This window comes from Chlamydotis macqueenii, chromosome 20, assembly GCF_036417535.1.
Source record: "Chlamydotis macqueenii isolate bChlMac1 chromosome 20, bChlMac1.mat, whole genome shotgun sequence".
NCBI lineage: Eukaryota > Metazoa > Chordata > Aves > Otidiformes > Otididae > Chlamydotis > Chlamydotis macqueenii.
The window spans coordinates 2,103,206-2,122,750 of NC_141575.1; the positions used below are offsets into that span (position 1 = coordinate 2,103,206).

General features: G+C 45.4%; 2 protein-coding genes across 2 annotated transcripts in view; both read right to left on the minus strand.

Annotated features, from left to right (window-relative positions):
• The window catches only part of RABGAP1 (RAB GTPase activating protein 1), a 74,922-nt gene that overhangs the window by 18,928 nt on the left and 36,449 nt on the right, over positions 1-19,545 (minus strand). The window contains exon 14 of the mRNA XM_086764225.1: positions 508-621. Coding sequence (XP_086620351.1) covers positions 508-621 — 114 coding nt within the window. The remainder of the gene's footprint in view (positions 1-507; positions 622-19,545) is intronic.
• Positions 16,049-18,283, minus strand: GPR21 (G protein-coupled receptor 21). The gene is made up of 2 exons (XM_086763884.1): positions 18,158-18,283; positions 16,049-17,705 (listed from the first exon to the last, which is right to left on the minus strand). The coding sequence occupies exon 2, from the start codon at positions 17,332-17,334 to the stop codon at positions 16,288-16,290; it is 1,047 nt and encodes a 348-aa protein (XP_086620010.1). The 5' UTR covers positions 17,335-17,705; positions 18,158-18,283; the 3' UTR covers positions 16,049-16,287.

Below are 19,545 nucleotides of genomic sequence, written 5' to 3' on the forward strand. Positions count from 1 at the left end.
GTTATCTCCAGTTTTCAAGACAGCTATGTACGACAACAACCATGGATGGTGTACATTACACAGAAAAGGGCACACCCAACAGCAGAACGTTTCTTTTCAAGAAGCAGCATCAGCATGATTTCCGGCATTTGTCCCTAACTTTGCCAGCACACCGCAGACAATATTGACAGGTGTTCTCGGGCAGTATGGAATTAGCCCTCATCTCCATCACAGCATATTCTGTCCAGCTTGATGCAGGCTGACATGTCTGGAATCATGCAAAGTTGCTCTACCAAACTCCTTAGTGTTCAGGAATCTAGAAGGGCTTATTACTGTAGGTTTCCTATCTGAATGGCACGATAACCAGCTAAACGTCTACAACGAAGAGTCAGACTGAGTCTAGTGCCAGAGCCTGTCTCCATGACACGGTTACCTGTGACACACACACATTCTTCTCAGATAAGCTACATCTGTTAATGTTACTAAAAACAAGTTACCAAAACCAGTCAAGAAGAATTTGAAGAATACCTTGCATATTTTGTACAGGGAGTCTTGGCCATCTCCCCCAGTATCTTTAAAATAATCATGAGCAGGGAACGTTCGATTGATGTCTCGGGTGATAGCACTGTCTTGTGGAGACTCCTATTCGGGAAAAAAAAAAATAAAAGGTAAATTAAACCACATCAGAAGAATATAAATGACAATATGCTAGGACTGAGAGTTAGGAGATTGGCATTGTGTTCTGCACACTGTTCTAAATATAACAAAACACAGTCTACTCAACCAGAACAGGCTGCCTGCAGGCTGGCAGCTCCAGATCACAATCTTGATAGACTTGGTTACCTAAGCACATCTGGGAACAGTCAGTGAGTGGCAGAAAAAAAACACACACAAAAGCGTTCCAGGACATTGCAATGCCAACAGCAGCCTTCCCTTGGAGACTTCTGAACGCAAATACTGCCCAGTCACATTTCTTCCATCTCACAACCGGAGAGTAACAGTCAATTGTAAGCAGCTGCATGCTGCTGTCCAAAATTCTGTCCCTCAGTTTCGGCTGGAGAAACCACTCCTCATCCCCTCCACAGAACCAGACAATAGAAGAGTAGAAAACTGCATACGAGCCCAGGACAGACAGCGTTGAATAGTAAAGCATAACGTAACGCAGGGGCAGTTGCCTGTACGAGCTGGGCACTTCAGCATGAGGAAAACGGAGAGAACTTTGTTCTCTGCATTGCTGTGATGCAATCAGTTTCAGATGCCTTAGACATTTGGAAAGCTGGACAATAACAAATAACATACAATTAAGAAAGCCAGTAAATGTGAACAATGGCCTGCAAAGACCAATTGGAAGAAACACCAAGCAAGTCTGCATCAAGGGCGAGTCCTACACAAAAGGCAGTGAAAACTCCCGGCAGAGATGAAAGGAATTTGACAAAGCCTAACAATTGAATACAGTAAACAGTAAAAGGGAAACTTAGGGCCTTTTCCTCTCAACTTTTATCCCAGTGATTTGAACACCAGACGATCTCCACGAAATGAGCTGGCAATACGGGTCTCAAATATCCCATTCGATGTCAGTATTGCTGAGGATGGCTTAGAAGGAATCCTGGTCCTACCTTGGAGAAGTATCCTGAAAAAAGGTTTCCAGAATATGGAAGGAAGATGTTTGTGTCAGGCACATCATGAGAAACGCATAATCACAGAAAGGAGAAGCATTTATGAACAGTGTCCAGCTTAACTTAATTTGCCCCCTGCAACAGATTCACGTTCCGAATGGGAAAAAAAAGCAAGTGCCATTCCCACACTGAGGTCTTCTCAGGTCTCTGCCAATATTAGATGTGTCACTGAGTGAGATGGGTCAGAACATCTCACTCAGTTCAGTTTGAAACTATTTCTAGTGTAGTCATTTAAGCCAGAGCTCATAGCACTGCAAGGAAAAGTGTCCTCTGAAAACAGAAAGAACTACCCCTTCCCATTAGCAAATTAAGAAATTTGCTTATTGGGGAAGGCAATGGAAACTGCTCATACCTTTCCTACATACTCCTTTAATACCAAAAACTAAAATAAGAAAGATATATTTTAAAAACACACACCAAACAGTGACACAACTGAAAAAAAACCTACTAACCGGGCAATCATAAAATAGAAGATTTGATGCAGTTCCCAAAAGCTTTACTTTGCAAGGAACGTTTAAGTTAATTGGAAGATTAAGCAGCTTCCTCCATGCGGATGGAAAAGGGTTGTCGGAAGAGGCTGTAAAGTCTCCATCATCACAGATGTTCAAGAATCAACTCAGCAGAGCTGTGAGCAACGTGATCTACTCAGACCTGCTTTGAGCAGAGGGTTGGACCAGACGAGCTCCAGAAGTCCCTTCCAAGCCAAGTTATTCCATGAGTGGCATACAACAGAAACCACTCACTCCAGCGCTCTTTAAAACTTAAGTTACCCACCATGTGGCAGGCAATTTCAGTGTGCCTTTTGAATCAGAAATTGTGCTCACCATGTTGAATTAAAACATCTGAACTGACCTCTACAATTTCAGAACTATTTCTACAATTTTATGCCCTATTTTGTGATTTCTGATTAATCAGATTTCAGATTTTGTATGGAGATGCTTCACCATAATGTCTTGACCTTCTGAGGCAGTGATGACCAGCTGTTACCTAGCTGACTGCTGCAATCATTGCTGTTGCCAACATTGCCAAAATCAAACAGAAACAAAAGCCCTCTCTTTGTCTGCAGGTGTTTCTTTCTGCCTACGATTGGTCCCTCTTTCTGCTATTTAGAAGATGACTTTCCTGGGCAGCTAATGAGAGCAGGAGCTCCCTGGTAGTGGGAACCATCTGAAAAGACGCCACAATAACCATTAAGCAACCACTGCTAATGAAAGAGTCAAATGTTCCCCTCTTAGGTAGCTTCCCTGGGAACCGAACACACAAGTGGAAAAGCCAGTCCTCTTCACGTGTGAGGTTGCCATGTAGCAGTGCCCAGGTTAACACTGCAAACATACGAGATGCTCTGTGGAAGCAAAACAGAAGAGAGGCTGTATTTTTAAAAAGTTTTACTATATCCAAATCACCCATGTTTCTGTTAGACAAATGGAAAAAAGGTTAAAAGTAAAATAGATAGCAAAAAAATACATGTAACCAGTGTGAAGATCATTAAATACAGCTTTTAGTTGGTCTTTTCCTTCACAAAACAACTTTGCAAACAACAAGAACAAAATTACCACAATGTGCTTGATTTTCTCTCCTGATTTTAATCCAAGGTTAATGTTCCTCTCTGCAGCTTAATACAGACATTTCATTGGGAAAGCATTATGCTGCTTTTAGCATCAAGTTACTGGATTGTTTTTGAAATTAAATCAAAAGTACAGTTCAGCATTTCAATTTGATAATAATTAACATGCCAGAGAGGTCTGCCTCATTATAAGGAAATCAGAAACAAACAAAATCCAATGTTAAATAAATTTCATATAAGCCTTCTAAATCCACAAAGACACGTGGTGGCTGTTAGCTTCAGCTAGGTTTGCAAGTAGAGAAAGACAACGCTCAGAAAGAATTCTGAAAGCTTCAAAGCATGTGGATACAGTCTTAGCGATAACTTCCAGTTTCTTTAAAGTTTGCAAGACGGAATTACAGTGGAATACTCTGCTTCGCAGGAGCACAGGTACTGTTCACTGCTAACAGCCACGTGTGGTACTGAACAAGTGGGTTTCCTGAGCGTTACCTGCGTTCTGCTGCAGTGGCCACATAACCTGACATCCACTGGCCTTGTAATCCACTTATTTAATAGCAGAGACCAAAGCATCTGGTTGGAAACTCTTAGGATAGGCTTCTCAAACAAATCACTCCTTATGGCTAAAGGGAGCTAATTAGTGGTCTCCCTCTGGCTTTGCGTGACTCGTTCAGCACTTGACTCCTATGTTTCAGGACAATTCTTCAAGCAATCTGTAACGCTAGTTCCTGCAGCTGAAACATAGCTCGGGGAGAGAAAAATTAACGGAAATGATAAGGTTTAAAAAATGTTTAAAAAATGGGCTTTGAAATCTCCCCATTAGTACAAACTGCTGCAATCCAAGCATTGTGTAACCTTTTCTTTACTCCTATTTTTATACCTTGCTGTGAGAATTGGCTCAATGGGCAATTTCTCATGCTTTCAGGGGACTGGGAACTGAAGGAAACCCTTCTGAACCCACACCCTTCACAAACTGGGATTGAAAAATAGAAAGCTAAGAATGACAGGAAGAAAAAGAAAGTAATAAAGAAAACAGAATGGAAAACAGCCATGAGAACTCAGGCAACTGTAGTGGAGATTAAAATTCTCACAACAGTTCACTGCTCCGAAGGGAAGCAGGAAAATGTAGGTGCTCAGACTAAGAACATACCCTTCCTCCCCCTCCTTTATGCACCTTAAAATATTAGGGGAGCTATCCTGAAACCTTCCTCTACAGTTGACTTAAAAAGAAACTATGTGAGTAATTATGGAAACCAGGATGAAGTCCAGCAAATAAAATCTCATCTATTGCATCAACTTGTCTATAAAAGCAGAGTGGTTTACGCCTCCTGAATGGGACATAGTTAAACGACATTTTCCTTGTACTTTTGTGATCTTCCGGGGCCCATCCCAGGATCTGCAAACCCTATCATGCAGTTACAACCTCCATCAACGTCTCCAGACTGAGCCTGTGTTACTTTAGAAGCTTTTTCTGTAGCTTAAGCCACAATTAAGACATGGAAGAGATGGAGTTCCTAGCACCTCTTCATAGAGCTGATCTGCTTGTGGTTTTCAGCAGCTCAAGTTTATTCTTTCTAATCCCCTACATAAACCCAAGAGGATGAACAAGCAGCAGCAAAGAATTGCTGAAGGGACCAGATCTGTGATGAAAAAAAAAAACAAAACCTGGAATAAGAAATCTCCAGAGAAGCAGAGGAAGTTGCCTGCTGCAAATGACTTAGCACCCAGAGATCAACTCCTGTCGCACCAGGCTGCTGGAGAAATCTGACTGGGGCATGAAACAAAACCTTCACCTAGGTTGACTTCAAAACCAACGTAAAAATGGAACAATGGGGAGGTCCAAACTTGAGATTCCCCCCTGCTCCCACTCCCAGAATGATTCAAAATATGGAAGGTTGCTCACTGGGGCGAGTTATCCGACACACCCTCCACAAAAACCCAACTCAGCTGGATTCCCGCTCTGGCCGCAATGGGATCGATTCTCACCTTGCAGTTATTTCTTAGGAAAGCCCCACTGACTTCGCAAGGATTCTGTCACACCGTCAGAGATGACTGCGAGAAGGGACTAGAGACTCAGGTGATCAGAGGAATTTTACCTGTTGTGCCCAGGGTCAGACCAGCACACGGCGCGTTGCTGCAGGGCACACACAAGCCATTCGAGAGCACGACGCCAGCTGACAGCTTTCAGCAGTTGCAACAAGCAGAAAAAGGCAAAGCTCTCTGCAACTTTCAGGGGCAGCAACAAAAGTAATAGTACACAATGGGGAGAGGTTATTTTGAGCAGATCTGTACATTTTAAGTACATCTGAAAATATTAAAAGGTGTCTCGATAGATATTTTCAATGTCAGTAGGATACCACGTCACCAGGTCCGTTTTGCAGGTTGATGGCATTGCCCAGATTACTTTTAATAAGAAGTATTTACAGCTATTTCGACACAGAGCGCATTTCCTGCATTTGTCTTCGACCAAATCACTGCGAGAAGGTTTTGGTAAGAATTACACCTGTTACTGAGACCTTAAGGAAACCTTGCAAACCCCGCTTTCGAAGCAATGTACTCGCTAACTTCTCACAAGGAACGCTGCCCACAGAATGTAAGTGTTACCTGGAGTCAGCTCTTACCGAGAACATTCACAAACAAAGTGTTTGTGGAAAAAACGTGAATAATGTAGACAAATTCGGAATGGTTCGACAGTTGCAATTTGATACAATAGTGCATTGATACAGCATACTTTCAGTCCAAATATGGCAATATAGTGCAATTCTAAAAATAAAAGTGAATCCCTTGTGATATCCAGCCCTTTTGCTGTGTTTGTTTCCTTTTAGGGCTCAAGTTTCCCACAGGAAAATTATAGAGAGGAGTTTGCCTACAGTGCCCTACATCATGTATGGATAGAGCATAAACACAAAACGCACACTGGAGGTTTTTCCGGCTCTCGGCGATTGCGTACAATCCAGACTATTTACAGTAACCAAGATAAGAGGGGAAAAACCCCACCCGCTCCCAAACGAACACACCTTTATCAGCACAGTTACACAAAGTCATCCAAGCCGTGAAAACATGTGACGTATCATTTATTTCTTAAATGTATTTATGATCCATTCAGACCTTTCAAATAAAGTGTACAAGTGCATTTCAGAATAAAAAACTACACTCTTCACACAGCTCTGTAGAACACTACATTTCATCAAGAAACTTGAAGCAAAAACTTCCTATTAAACCACCCATGCATCCTTTGGCTACAATAATATCACTGATCAACAAGTACTGCTATTCAATTAGGAGTTTCCCTTTAAAGAGAAGGAGCATCCTAAAATATGCTACCCCTTCCAGAGACCTCTCTTTAAAGAGAGAATATTAAATAAATTAGCTAGGCTTTCAGGCAAAACAGTAAGGCTACGTAGTACTGTTGATGCGTGATCCATATATTTGGAGAGCAGGCAATCCTACGCTTATGTGAAATGCGTCAACAGCCCTTGAAATTTTAGAAGTATCAAGATTACATCAATCCAGAACAAATGGCAGACAAAAATGTAACCAGTGGAACAATCACTGAAAAATGTGCAGTTTCTCTTAGGATGGGAAGTGCTGATAAGATTCAAAAAAGTGTTTATAAAATTTGCTAAGAACCACACCGACATTCTTAAAATTACATATTTTACAAAGCCCTAAACTGTGCGACTGCGCAATTACTGCCACGTTCAACTGCTTGTTTTAAAATACATATATAGACATACACACATATATACGTAAAATACATATATCTGTCTTTTAAAACAACTGATTTAACGTGGCAGCAATTGCGCAGTCATGCAGCACACATATAGAGAGATATATGCATGTACATCTACAGCAAAAAGGAAACAAGCCAAGAGATGCGTGACACAGCTGGGGTACAGATAATCTCAAAGGGAATAACACATTTCTTTGAGTTTTAATAGCTCATAGCAAAATTACCTCTTGGAAATAATTATGCAAAGATTTAGAATCAGATATTTACATGCTTCCGATTTACCTAGTTCCATTTAATATTTAAAATATGCAAGTATTACTTTAAATCAGTAACATTTGTCATTTTTGGCTCAACTGTAGTTTTTCTTATGATTAGTCCTAGTTGAAAAATCAGCTACAGAAATGTCTATTAAAACCACGGGGCAGAAGTACACCTCTCCCCTGTATTTTAATAAAAATTCTGAGTTGGCACAAAATCTGTGATTCTGGAGCCACAATAACTCTTCCTCAGCTGCCTTGCATATCGCACCCCACCGTCAGCATCTCCCCCTCCCCAGCAGAGCACGGAGCAGAGCAAACCCAGGCAGAGAGGAGGAGCGGCGAGGAGCCCACGCCGACGCCCTGCCGCTCGCCGCCGGCTCAGAATTAAACGCAGCGTTGGAGTCTTAGGGGTCGGGCTGCTCTAACTCACCTGTTTGCTTTGCTAATCTGCTGCCGTGGGTTTTTTCCCCCAGTTCTCCATAGCAGGCGTTTCACACTCACTCCTCTTTCTCATCTTTTAACATGAAACAATTTCCAGCATTGGCCGGTGCACGGAGTTCTTACACACACGCACACACACACCCCCCCCTTCACGTGTTATCTGGCCTATTCTTGGCCGTTTCACCAACACAAGAAAAAACTACCAGCTGTAACACTGGTTGGGTAAGGAGCCGGACTCTCCCAAACCAAACCCTCTGACAAATGTCACATCTCCCCAGAACGCACTGAAATAACCTCACCAGTGGCTTCTGCTGTGCCAGTCAGTCACGGTGAAGGCGCGAGGAGACATGTGGGACACAAGGAAAAGCGAGCCTCCTTCAAAATAAGGTTGCTCCACTGTATTTCATTCAGCAAAGCAACCTAGAAGCACATGCACGCACAGCCTCCCATGCTTGCAGTTTAATTGTAAACAGTATGTGAAAAATAAAACAATTAAAAAAGGTACTAATACAATTTTGAAATCCCTGAAGAAAAGACATACCCACGAGGATTAAGAACAGTAAAAAAGCTCATCATTAGCAACTGCAAACTCATTTCCATCCTGTCGCATTCAGTAGAGAAATACAAAATTGAATGTCGTGTTTACATGCGAGAATTACAACCGAAACGAGATTTCAAAGGTTACACAGGGAGAGAAATTCATCGGCATAGGAACTGGCAAAACACTGTGCTGTACAGCATCTCTAAAGACACAAGTCTGAAGACAATATACGTGATTGCAAATCCTTTCAGACAGTTCAAAAGCATGGCTGGAGGTAATGCTGCTTCCTGCCATCTGAAAGGATTAACTGCACCATTATTTTTAGTAGGTTTTAATGACAACAATTTATCCTCAAGAAATACCTAACCCCTCAAAAACAGAGGTGATCAGAAACCTACAGGTACCTTACAGCCCTCAGGGTTTGATTTCTTTGTACACTAAACAGCAATTCTTTTGACAGTATCTACAGAAAATGTTTTTAAAAAATGTTCTTATGAAATACTTTTAATACTCAGTAACGCTAATATTTAAAAATACTTCACAGTGTGGTACTAATGTAACTTCGTAAAACGAGCAACTTCAGTTAGCTAAAGCTCAAAGCCTTACATTATATTAAAATAGTCCAAAGATTTCACACACACACACAACCACTAGCACTATAAATACATCTAAGCCACTTTAGTGCAAAGTCTGTTTTTGCTTCCCCTGACAAATCCCTCTATATTCCTGCCAGCATATTAAAACGTCATCCTTTACTAATCTAATTATTGATTTTCGAGGATTCATTTACAGTTGAAATCCCAGAAGAACTTTTTTCAATTTACCATAAAAGTAATGACTTGGTTTATTAAGCATTTGATCGCTCCTATCGCGTGATCTTTGTAACATGTAAGAAGGATTCGCATATGCACAGCAAGATTTGAGTTCATCTTCACAAGGAGTTACTTGAATTTATTTAACTTTTTCATTAAAGGATCTCCACTAATGACCATCAGAGAAAAGCCAAAGCTTTGAATTACAGAATTACTATCCTCATCTTACAAATTCATACAGAGAAAGGAGTTGAACAGACGCTGGGACTCCCTCCCCTCTCCCCAGCCACCCAAGGGCTCCCTCCGGGTGCACCTCTGGCACCCCGCACGCAAAGGAGCTGCCAGGAGCAGCACTCCTCCGCACGACGGACAACTGCTAACTTCAAAACGCGTTTGTCTATATAAATCCAGACTCTGAATATAACCTAATGCAATGTGCATCCCCTCAGCATTTCTAAAAACGTCTCAGCAAATAAAGCTGCTGGTTATCAGCCTGCGTACAGGTAACAGTCCCACAGTGCCACCCCCTCCTGGTCTCTTCCCCAGATCAGAGCCGGCACCTCCTTCGATCAGCTCAGGGACCGCAACACAACCCCCCAACATCTTCACGCCCAAACACGCACGTTAAAGCTGACTTTAACAACTTCTGTTTCTCAATTTAAGTAACCGCAAATTCACTAGCTAGAGAATCAGTTTTGACTGGACAGATCGCTGAAGTCCACCAGAGGCTGTAAACAAGCAGCCTGGGTCAGGACACGGGAACATAACGCACGTTAACATTTTCATTAAGTGCTAAAGCTCAAGAGATGCAAATATGATAAGGGTGGAACCTGCAAACACTTCAGTTTGCAACCAACACTAAATGTAGAGCAGAACAGACTGCGGCTTGTTTCAAACTCCGCAATGGGAATAAAAACTGAAAGGTGACAGCAGTCAATACTGAGTGGAGAGCCATCAGCAAAGCTGCCTGCGCAAGCAAAACTTTTCACCCGTCTAGAAAAATTTGTTTGAGGAAAAAAAAACCCTGACTAAACAAACTATATCGCATCGGGTTATTTCCCTATTGCTGGAACACATCGGACGGTCAACCACGACACAGACTGGTATCATCCCGTTTTACCTGAACGGAACTGGAGCGGCTGGATCACCACTCCAGGTCTGAAGGGAACCCATTTGCTGCGGGTGCTGAGCCCCGAGGCTCACACGAGTTGCCTTTGGAGTGCAGCAATGCAAAAACAAGACGGTTAAACTCCATCTTTAAAAAAAAAAAAAAAGTATTGGAAAGGATATGACCCAAATTAAACACTCCGTTTTTGACAGGACTGCAGTTCACATCCTACCACCAGCGCAGGCACCGCTGGCCAGCGGGTCTCCTTTCTTTTGTTTCCACTGGCCGCAACTTTCTGTTTCTTTCTCCAAATACAACTGCATCCAGTTTTACACGTACTAAATTTTAATTTTGAAGAGCTCTCCTCTTCCAAATACATTTTACATACATAATTTTAGTATTTAATTGTCTGCTTTTGCTTATCTGCAGAAAACGTCTTTCCAAGTGGCACCTCTGCAACACAGGCAGTAAGGGAAGTAACAGCTGAGAAGCTTTAAGACATCGGCCTCTAGAAGTCAGGAGAACATTTGTTTTCTAGTGCAAAATGGGTTGTTTTCATGAGGGGGGATTCTCCCATCATCCTAAAAAGGAGGGGCTGTTTACTTTGTTGGAAACAGTCTGTAAAACCTGATGGCCCAGCTGCAACTTATCCCAAGGTCTAACGTGACCTCAGCCAAAGGGATCTGAAGCCCGTACAATTATGAAGTCTTAGGGGTCCCGAAGTGACAGATCTCATGTAGTGACTGAGATCACAGCCACAGACAAACAACAATATTCACAGTATAAAGAATACAAAATATAAAAAAAGCCCTATGCTAACCATGCTCTCTGTAGCTCTGAATTCCAGCAACAGGAATGGAAAGAGAAGAGCTGAAATCAGAGTGAAAGAAACAGGCAGGCTGAGACGGGGGGGGGTGGGATGCAGAGCATCACCAGGAGAGCAAATGGACCTGGCCTGGGCATTTCTCCACCACCGTTACGCCCCAGCCTCTCCCCTCCTGGAAGCCTCAACAGAACACCCCAGCACTGGCAAAGTGTCCATCCCTTTGAGTTGCAGAAGGGAAGACAGCTTCTCTTCGTTCATCTCAGCATAAAACCCACGGATTGCATCTCAGCAGTTACGAACATGTGCCTTGCCAACTTCAACTTTACCTGGTAGTGAGGTAAAATTCAAGTTTATCTTGAATGAAACCACAGGAAGGATGTGTCGTTGTATCCTGTAAAGTCATAGAAGGGAAGAAAAAGGTTTCTAAACGAAACAACAAAATAAGGGCCAGGTCAGGCATATGTTAGAACAGGTGCTCCAAATAGCCAAAACTAAAAATGTATTTAAAGTACAACAGAAGTCCTCCAAAAACCTCCACCTCCTCTTATTAAATTAGGATTACCTACAATAGATTAATCAAGTAATTGGAAAAATTTTAAATGGGCCTTTTGTTTGTAATGTCGAAAGGCAGACTTCTATGCCTATACGCTCGTTCCTAAGAAATAAGGTTTTTAAAGCACCGACCTGAACTAGAAGCTCTGTCAACTTCAAACTCTGATGTGGACTGGGATCAGACTGACACGTTTCAGGCTTCCTGACTCATGAAGGTTCAATACACCTGCTACCAGCACAGCAAGCTAGTAACACCACAATGGAAAAAAAATCTGCTTATCAAATTTGCATACTGAATGTTTCCATCTCCCACCACACAAATGCCTTGGAAGTGTCTTGTTCAGAACAAACTGCTGAAATTTAGGACTTCTTACAGGTAAAACCTTTACACGAGAGAAAAGGAACCATGCCGTAGAGAAGCATCGTGAGACCGAAATTTGGAAATTCTCATTTGATTCTACCCTACGACAGACTCTTTGTGCAACCTCGTGCTACTCGAGATACTCTGTGCCTCGGTACTCTGTACCGCTTCCTTCCTGTCAAAGATTGGTGACAAATATTCAAGATTGCCCCTTGGCACTCTGACACTGAGGCATGTCAGAATTCCAACCAGTAGAAACAAAATTCTGAGCGATGAGAAGTTTAAAAACAAGTACAAAACTCCTAACAGCAAACAAAGCCTGTAGAAACTAGTAACATTTAATTAAAAAAACCCAAACCTAACAGCAGATAACATAAAAACTTTTGTTTCAAACAAAAGATACCCGTTGAGTTAAAAAACATTGTTATTTGATTGGAGAGTATAAAAAAAAAATATTTCACAGATATTCTCCCAGTCTATATGGAAAATGACAATATAATCACAACTTGAACTTCCAGTAAACTTAAAAAAAAAAAAAAAAAATCAAGAGTTCTAGATAAAGCAAATTATCACCTTCCGAGAAACTGTGCATATAGAAATCCTTCCCATGGTAGTAAAAAAAATGCCACTGAATTGCATCCTGCAAATTGAACCTTCTCGTAGCTTAATGTAAAAGTGAGGCAGAAAACCCTAATAAAAAAAAAAATTAATTTATAGTCTGAGATGGAACTTCAAAATTAGTTCATTCAATCATATCACAACATACAATTTCTATGAAGATGTAATTTGATGTCTGTATTCTCCTCAGCGTGGCGTTTATCCGTGTAATGCTCTTGATACCAATTTCTGAAGCACCAGGCGCACGCGGATACAAATATAGCCAGGAAAGGATTAGTTTCATATGTACAGCGGTGTAAGTGATCCAACGGGAAAGTCTGCTGCCTAACAATTCATAGCACAGACTGCGAGGAAAGGGCTGCTGTGCCTCATGCTAACTGTATGACAAAGGTTGTTAAGTGGACTGCTGAGCAAACAAGATAATGTATTTTAAAATTATTTCTTCCACAGTTGGCACAGTGAACAAGATTCACCCCCACGCAATTTCACTGAAGACAACAGACTCAAACGTTATGAATATTTAAAACATCTAATCACAGACCTAGATCAACATTAAATTAACTTAGAGAAAAAAAAAAAAGTAATTTTTTTTTTAAAAAAACAATAAATTAACACAGACAAAACCAGAAGTATTTGACACTAAAACTAAGTTACTGAGGCAACATTTAGACGTGTCTGTAAAGCACTGGATGAAACCTGAATGCATCCACTGGCTCCAATTCCTCTCCATCCTCATCTCTTGGAGACTTCCAGATTCCGACTTCTACCTCTCCCGGAAACCATCGGAGCTGATGGAGACTTTGACAGGAGTAAGGCAACTGACCAGGAGCCTGGCTGTTGGGAATGTAATATCTGAACCTCAGCTGCAACGCAGCAACAGCTGCAGGCGTGCATCTGCATCTGTAACAGCAACCACACCGAGTACAACTCCAGGCTCGCAGCTGAAGCGGCAACTGCTCCATCCTCAGTTAGATCTCTATGCCACCATTTAGACCCCTTACCACTTTTAAAAATGTTCCATATTCTCAAAAACTAGCATACAGTGCTGCTATTTAAACCCTCTATTCAGGCCATGGGAAAAAAAAAAAAAAAAAAAAAGCAACAGTCTTTGCTCTCTAGCTTCTACTTAAACCTGAAACTGCCATTTTTAGGGTTTTAGGCGCTAGCATATTCTTTTCTTCTATTAAATTTAATAAAATGGTATTTCAATGATAGATTGCATCACTTCAAAGACTTGGAAATGTTAGAGAAGGTGAAGAGTCAGAGAAAAGCTATCGGGAGTTTACCTGAGAGGCTGTTCCAAAAATACCACATACACACGCTTTGATATTAGTGACTAAAGCCCTTAAATTGTTCCCCAAAGCCCACCTTTGCCATAATACCTACAAAACGCTGGAGAACAATTAGCCAGCTGATGTGCTGTGAGCTTATTATACCATTTATAAATGACTCACACCCTCACACGCCGCTGCCCCCGTGGCTGGCTGTGTCTCTAACCAAAATTCAGCCTGCAAGAGCTCTGCAGAACAAACCACCTCCGCTGTGCCCGCGCGAGGATCTCAGCCCAAGCCCTGGCCCTGGACACCGTCTGACTGCGAGAGAACAACAAAAGCTGTCGTGAAGGCACCAGGGCTTAGACCACCTTTGCTCTTAAAATTTCAGATGAACTAAGGAGGAAGTTTATCTTGAGAGGTTTGGACTAGAGATGAAATATGCTGAAAGCAGACCAAGATAGGACATAAACGCTCTTTGCAACGGGGCTGTCAACCCAAAACTCGTCAGCAATAGTAGGGGGTTCTGCCTCATCCTCCCCAGGAACAGGTACACGCACACATGCGTAAGAGGAACTCGCGTCTATCAGTAATGAGCGCTGACAAGCGCAAGCCATGCCAGCACTGCGTCATCTTGCTGCTCTCACTCTTCTTCGGCGTTTCCTCACTGGCAGCCTCACAAGACTGTTCTGGAGTAAATGTGGATGGGCAGCAAGTGGGATGGTCTGTAGCAGTCGTTTATGTGACAGGACCAAGACGCAAACCGTCACCCTCCAGGGCAAAGCACGGAAGATGAGAGGCGGGGGCTCGCAGCAGACCAGAGAGGAGGGTATGCGTATGCTTGCGGGACAGATGATACAGGACTAAGAAGAGGATTATCTTGACCTATAACAACAGTAGACCTGAAGCCATTTAACAAAAATACCATCTTCCCTTTGGCCAAGAGAATTACCCAATTCTAAAAAAAATCAAATTACTTTTCCCTAATATTTTTTCATTCCCACTATGACTAACAGTACACACCAACCGTGACTCGGAAGCTCACAGAATCCCGCAGGCTCACAGCGGTCCAGTGCATCGACTGGAAGCACAACAAAGGAAGGGACCTGCGGAAGGTCACGGTATGTAACCTGCTCTCAGACCAGAGGTGTGGCGGGGGGACACCCCTGCACCAGGATAGGGCGAGAAAAGACGATGCAGACTGCAATCCATTAGTACAGAAATACTTGGTTCACTTTCATTTTCCAGTATGGCATCAGCAAAACCATAAAGATATTCTTTAGGAAAACGAATCAATTTGAGGGGCGTACTGCCTTCTTAACAGCACTGCAGTACTCAAAAATATCTCATCTAAGCTAGCTTGAAAAAGCTGTGGTCAATGAGATTTTGTTTCTCAGACACTGACTTTGTTTGACCAGTTAGATATGCGTTTGCCAACAGGATTTAGCTCCTGCTATATTAGAACCATCTTTAATCCCAGGAAGGCTAAAGAAAAATGTCTCTGATTTAGCTCTGTGCACTTATGAATAACTCAAATACTACAGTTAAATTTACAACATAGTTCCCGTAGCTGTTTAGAAGACAATTGTTTTCTTTCCTTTCCCCTTAAGTTCTAGTATGTAAAATATCAAAAGAATTTAGATTAAAAAAAAAAAAGGGACATGTTATTTTTAAAGTTGTTCTTGAGAAAATTTCCACATAGAAAACCGTGGCATTTCCCTGCTGTTTGGAGAATAATTTTCACATGTTGGCATCATCTTCGAGTGGCTGCCACAACTCTGGTACCATAAAGCGACATGTATTTTCTCTTAGCTTATCAAAATACATTTTATTTAACTGCTAAATTCTGTCTGATCCAAGTTTTTCTTCTTACTTCACAACAAACAGGAAAATGCAGATGCCATACTCCGATCGCACACATGCATCCTACCAGAGAAAGCGGGCATGGAAGCCAGATCAGTCTTCCTAAGCGCACGACTGTTCAGATCACGTCGCTGCACTCATGGCTCACTAAGAGTTTAAGGTCACACTGAAATGTTCACTACCGTTCTAGAAGTCCTGTCTAGGTAGCACTGAAAAAACAAATTGTTTGGCCCCTTCTGTTATGACGCTGGAACACTGTGTCAATATACTTTGGCATATATTAAAAAATCCCTGTAATATACCATATACTGTGACATTTCCACTTCAGATCTATCATTTACATGTGAAGCACGAATCTCGAAAGAACCTAGTAAAGCTGTAAGAAAGACTACATTTTGCCAAAGCTCTCAGACACCCACTCCATTCAGTCACACCAGCTGGAGAGGTAAGTGTCAAGATACAGCTTTATTCTTAAAAACGAATACGGAGGTGAAACTCCACAGCCTCCTCCACAGCAGTAATTTTTTAAAGTGAAATCACAATGATACGTGCTCCTGATTCTTCTATGTCAGCAGCATTTCTCAGAAACCTTTTTGCAAATCTGGACATATCTTAAAATCGTATTTAACTTATTTTGCAATTTACAGAATTGTCCCTGCACTTCCCAGTCCATCTGACAGGCGTCTCAGACATGACATCCATTGGAAGATCTTTTGCTCCTAGAGGTAGAGGAGTCCTTAGCTACCCTCTGTCTAGTGCAAGAGGTACAAATAGCCCCCGAGAGACGCTTAAGTCCCTTCTGAAAGACACTGTTGGAGAGACTGTAAATGACACAGTTGCAGAAACTGTTACTAATGGCAAGCCAAGTGGTCAAGAAGGATGCAATGCGGTTACTATAGACATTGGAGCTCTCCAGCAGAAAATAGATTATGTAGGGCAACCAGAGGATGTAGAAGACACTGGTGATGCGGAAAAGAACCATGGCGTAGCGCTTGTCCGGGCAGGGCTGTGCCTCCCCAGCCTCCCCATCCTGAGAGCTGAAGCGCACTCGCCTCTCGTTGATCTCCTTGGTGTGCTGCTGGCAGATGCGGAAGATGTTGAAGTAAGTGAAGCAGACGATGAAAGCAGCCGGGGCATAGAGCATCACCACAATGAAGAGGGTAAAATAGGGATCGGTGTCCCAGGAATTGGCACACCACTGAAACACATCCCCGTGATATCCAGGTTTTCCCCAGTGAAAGGAGGGTAAGAAGACCAGGCAGGAGTACAGCCAAATGATCAGGATGCAGATTCGCAGTCTCCACGGGGTAACCAGCGTGTTATAAGTCAGCGGCTTCGTGATGGCAATATATCTGTCAATACTAATGCATGCCAAAGAGGCCATGGAGACGCTCTTCAGCACTGACACCACGTAACCAAAGATTTGGCAGACCAGGGACTCACTTAAAACAATAGGGTAGTGCAGCAGAGACAAAGAAGGCACCAGACAGCTCACGCCCACCAGGAGGTCAGCATACGCCATAGTCTGGATGAAGTAGCTGGTGGTGTGGTGGTTCAGCAGAGGTGCACAGTGAAAGACAAATATCACAATAATGTTGCCCGAAATAATCAGCACCATGAGGAACACAATAATGACCACTTCCAGGAGGCAAAAATTGATGGTCTCCAAATAGCTGATGGCCAGGAGACAGAACGGCCGGCCACTCTGGTTGCCAACCAAAGAGGAGTTCATCTTGAGCACTGCAGTGATCTCGCTACTTCATGCTCCTGCCTGCTGCCTGCAGCCACTCCGAGCAGCTGCTGCCATTGCGGCTGGTGCGGTGCGTGTAGCAATGTCAAAACCGGAGCTCCAGTCCCCGGGGCTGCTCCAGATGCTGCCGCTGTGCATTGTCTGCAGCACAATTCCCCTTTAAATCCGGCTCCCCGCCGCTACCGGTGCACCGGGACCCAGCAGCAGTCATGTCAGCAACTTCACGCACGCACACGGGAGAGGGCTGATATTAAAACCCTCCCGGGTGGGCTGCCTCGCCGGGGAGGGATGAGGGGCTGGGGGAAGAGGGAGAAGGAACCTCCGCCGAGCCAGGACGGGAGTCCTCCCGGAGGCTGACAGAAGAGAAGGGGAAAGTGTTTTACAGAGCCGCCGCTGCCCCCGCGCTCCCCGCCGCCTCCATCACCGCCGCTGCCTCCCCACGCCCCGCTAGCGCGCTTCCCCGCCGCCTGCCCCCGCTCCCTGCCAGGCTCGGCTTCGCCTCCTGCCCCCCCGCCCGGTGCCTTCCCCACGCCCTCGGCCCGAGGGGCGCGGGGCTCCGGCCGGAGGGCAGCGGGGGAGGAGGGGGAAGGCTTTCCGGGCGCAAGCAGCCTCCCCGAAATTCCAGCCGCCGACCATCCAAGGCGAAGGGACGCGCGGCGGGGAAGGGGTCCAGCCCTTCTCTCCTGGCTCCATTTTGCACGACGCTTTTGTTCGCCGCCTTTCCCGGCCCGCGCCGCCCCGGTCCCCGCCGCCGCCGCCGCCCCCCGCCCGGCCCGCAGCCCTGCCCGGCCGCCCCGGCTCCTACCTGCCGCAGGGGGAACAAAAGCCCGGGAGCATCCTGGGGCCGAGCGCCGGTACGGGCGGCGTGTGCTCCGGCCGCGGCGATGCGGAGCCGGGGGGAGGGGACGGCGGGGAGGAAGGGGAGGGAGGCGGGCAGGAGCGCGGAGGAGGGCGCGGCGCCGGCGGGGACCCGGGGCCGCAGCCCCCCGGCCCCTGGGGTAGAGGGGGGACAAGGAGCGTCGAGAATGCGGGTTTCCGCTGGGGAATGCGGGTTTCCACTCAAAAGGCGCTCGGCAAGGCCATTTCGCGAGTGGCCGGTGGCGGGCGGTGCCTCACCCGGCGCGACCCCGCAGCCTCCCCGCGCTCCGCACTGGACAGCGGCGGCGGGAGGCGCTTCCCTCGCACGCCCCGGTCCTGCAGACGGACACCCACACCTTGCTCCTGCAGACAGACACCCACACCTTGCTCCTGCAGACAGACACCCACACCTTGGTCCTACAGACAGACACCCACGCCTTGGTCCTGCAGACAGACACCCACGCCTTGGTCCTGCAGACGGACACCCACGCCTTGGTCCTGCAGACGGACACCCACGCCTTGGTCCTGCAGACAGACACCCACGCCTTGGTCCTGCAGACGGACACCCACGCCTTGGTCCTGCAGACAGACACCCACGCCTTGGTCCTACAGACAGACACCCACGCCTTGGTCCTGCAGACAGACACCCACGCCTTGGTCCTACAGACGGACACCCACGCCTTGATCCTGCAGACGGACACCCACGCCTTGGTCCTGCAGACGGACACCCACGCCTTGGTCCTGCAGACGGACACCCACGCCTTGGTCCTGCAGACGGACACCCACGCCTTGGTCCTGCAGACGGACACCCACGCCTTGGTCCTGCAGACGGACACCCACGCCTTGGTCCTGCAGACGGACACCCACGCCTTGGTCCTGCAGACGGACACCCACGCCTTGGTCCTGCAGACGGACACCCACGCCTTGGTCCTGCAGACGGACACCCACGCCTTGGTCCTGCAGACGGACACCCACGCCTTGGTCCTGCAGACGGACACCCACGCCTTGGTCCTGCAGACGGACACCCACGCCTTGGTCCTGCAGACGGACACCCACGCCTTGGTCCTGCAGACGGACACCCACGCCCTGGTCCTGCAGACGGACACCCACGCCCTGGTCCTGCAGACGGACACCCACGCCCTGGTCCTGCAGACGGACACCCACGCCCTGGTCCTGCAGACAGACGGACACCCACGCCCTGGTCCTGCAGACAGACGCACACCCACCGCACCCCCCTGCTCCACCTCTCAGCACGGCAAACGACAACGGTCCAAAGCAAGGACGTGAACTCAATCGTTCAGTCGTAATTCAAGGCTTTTCCATCCGAGCCCTTTT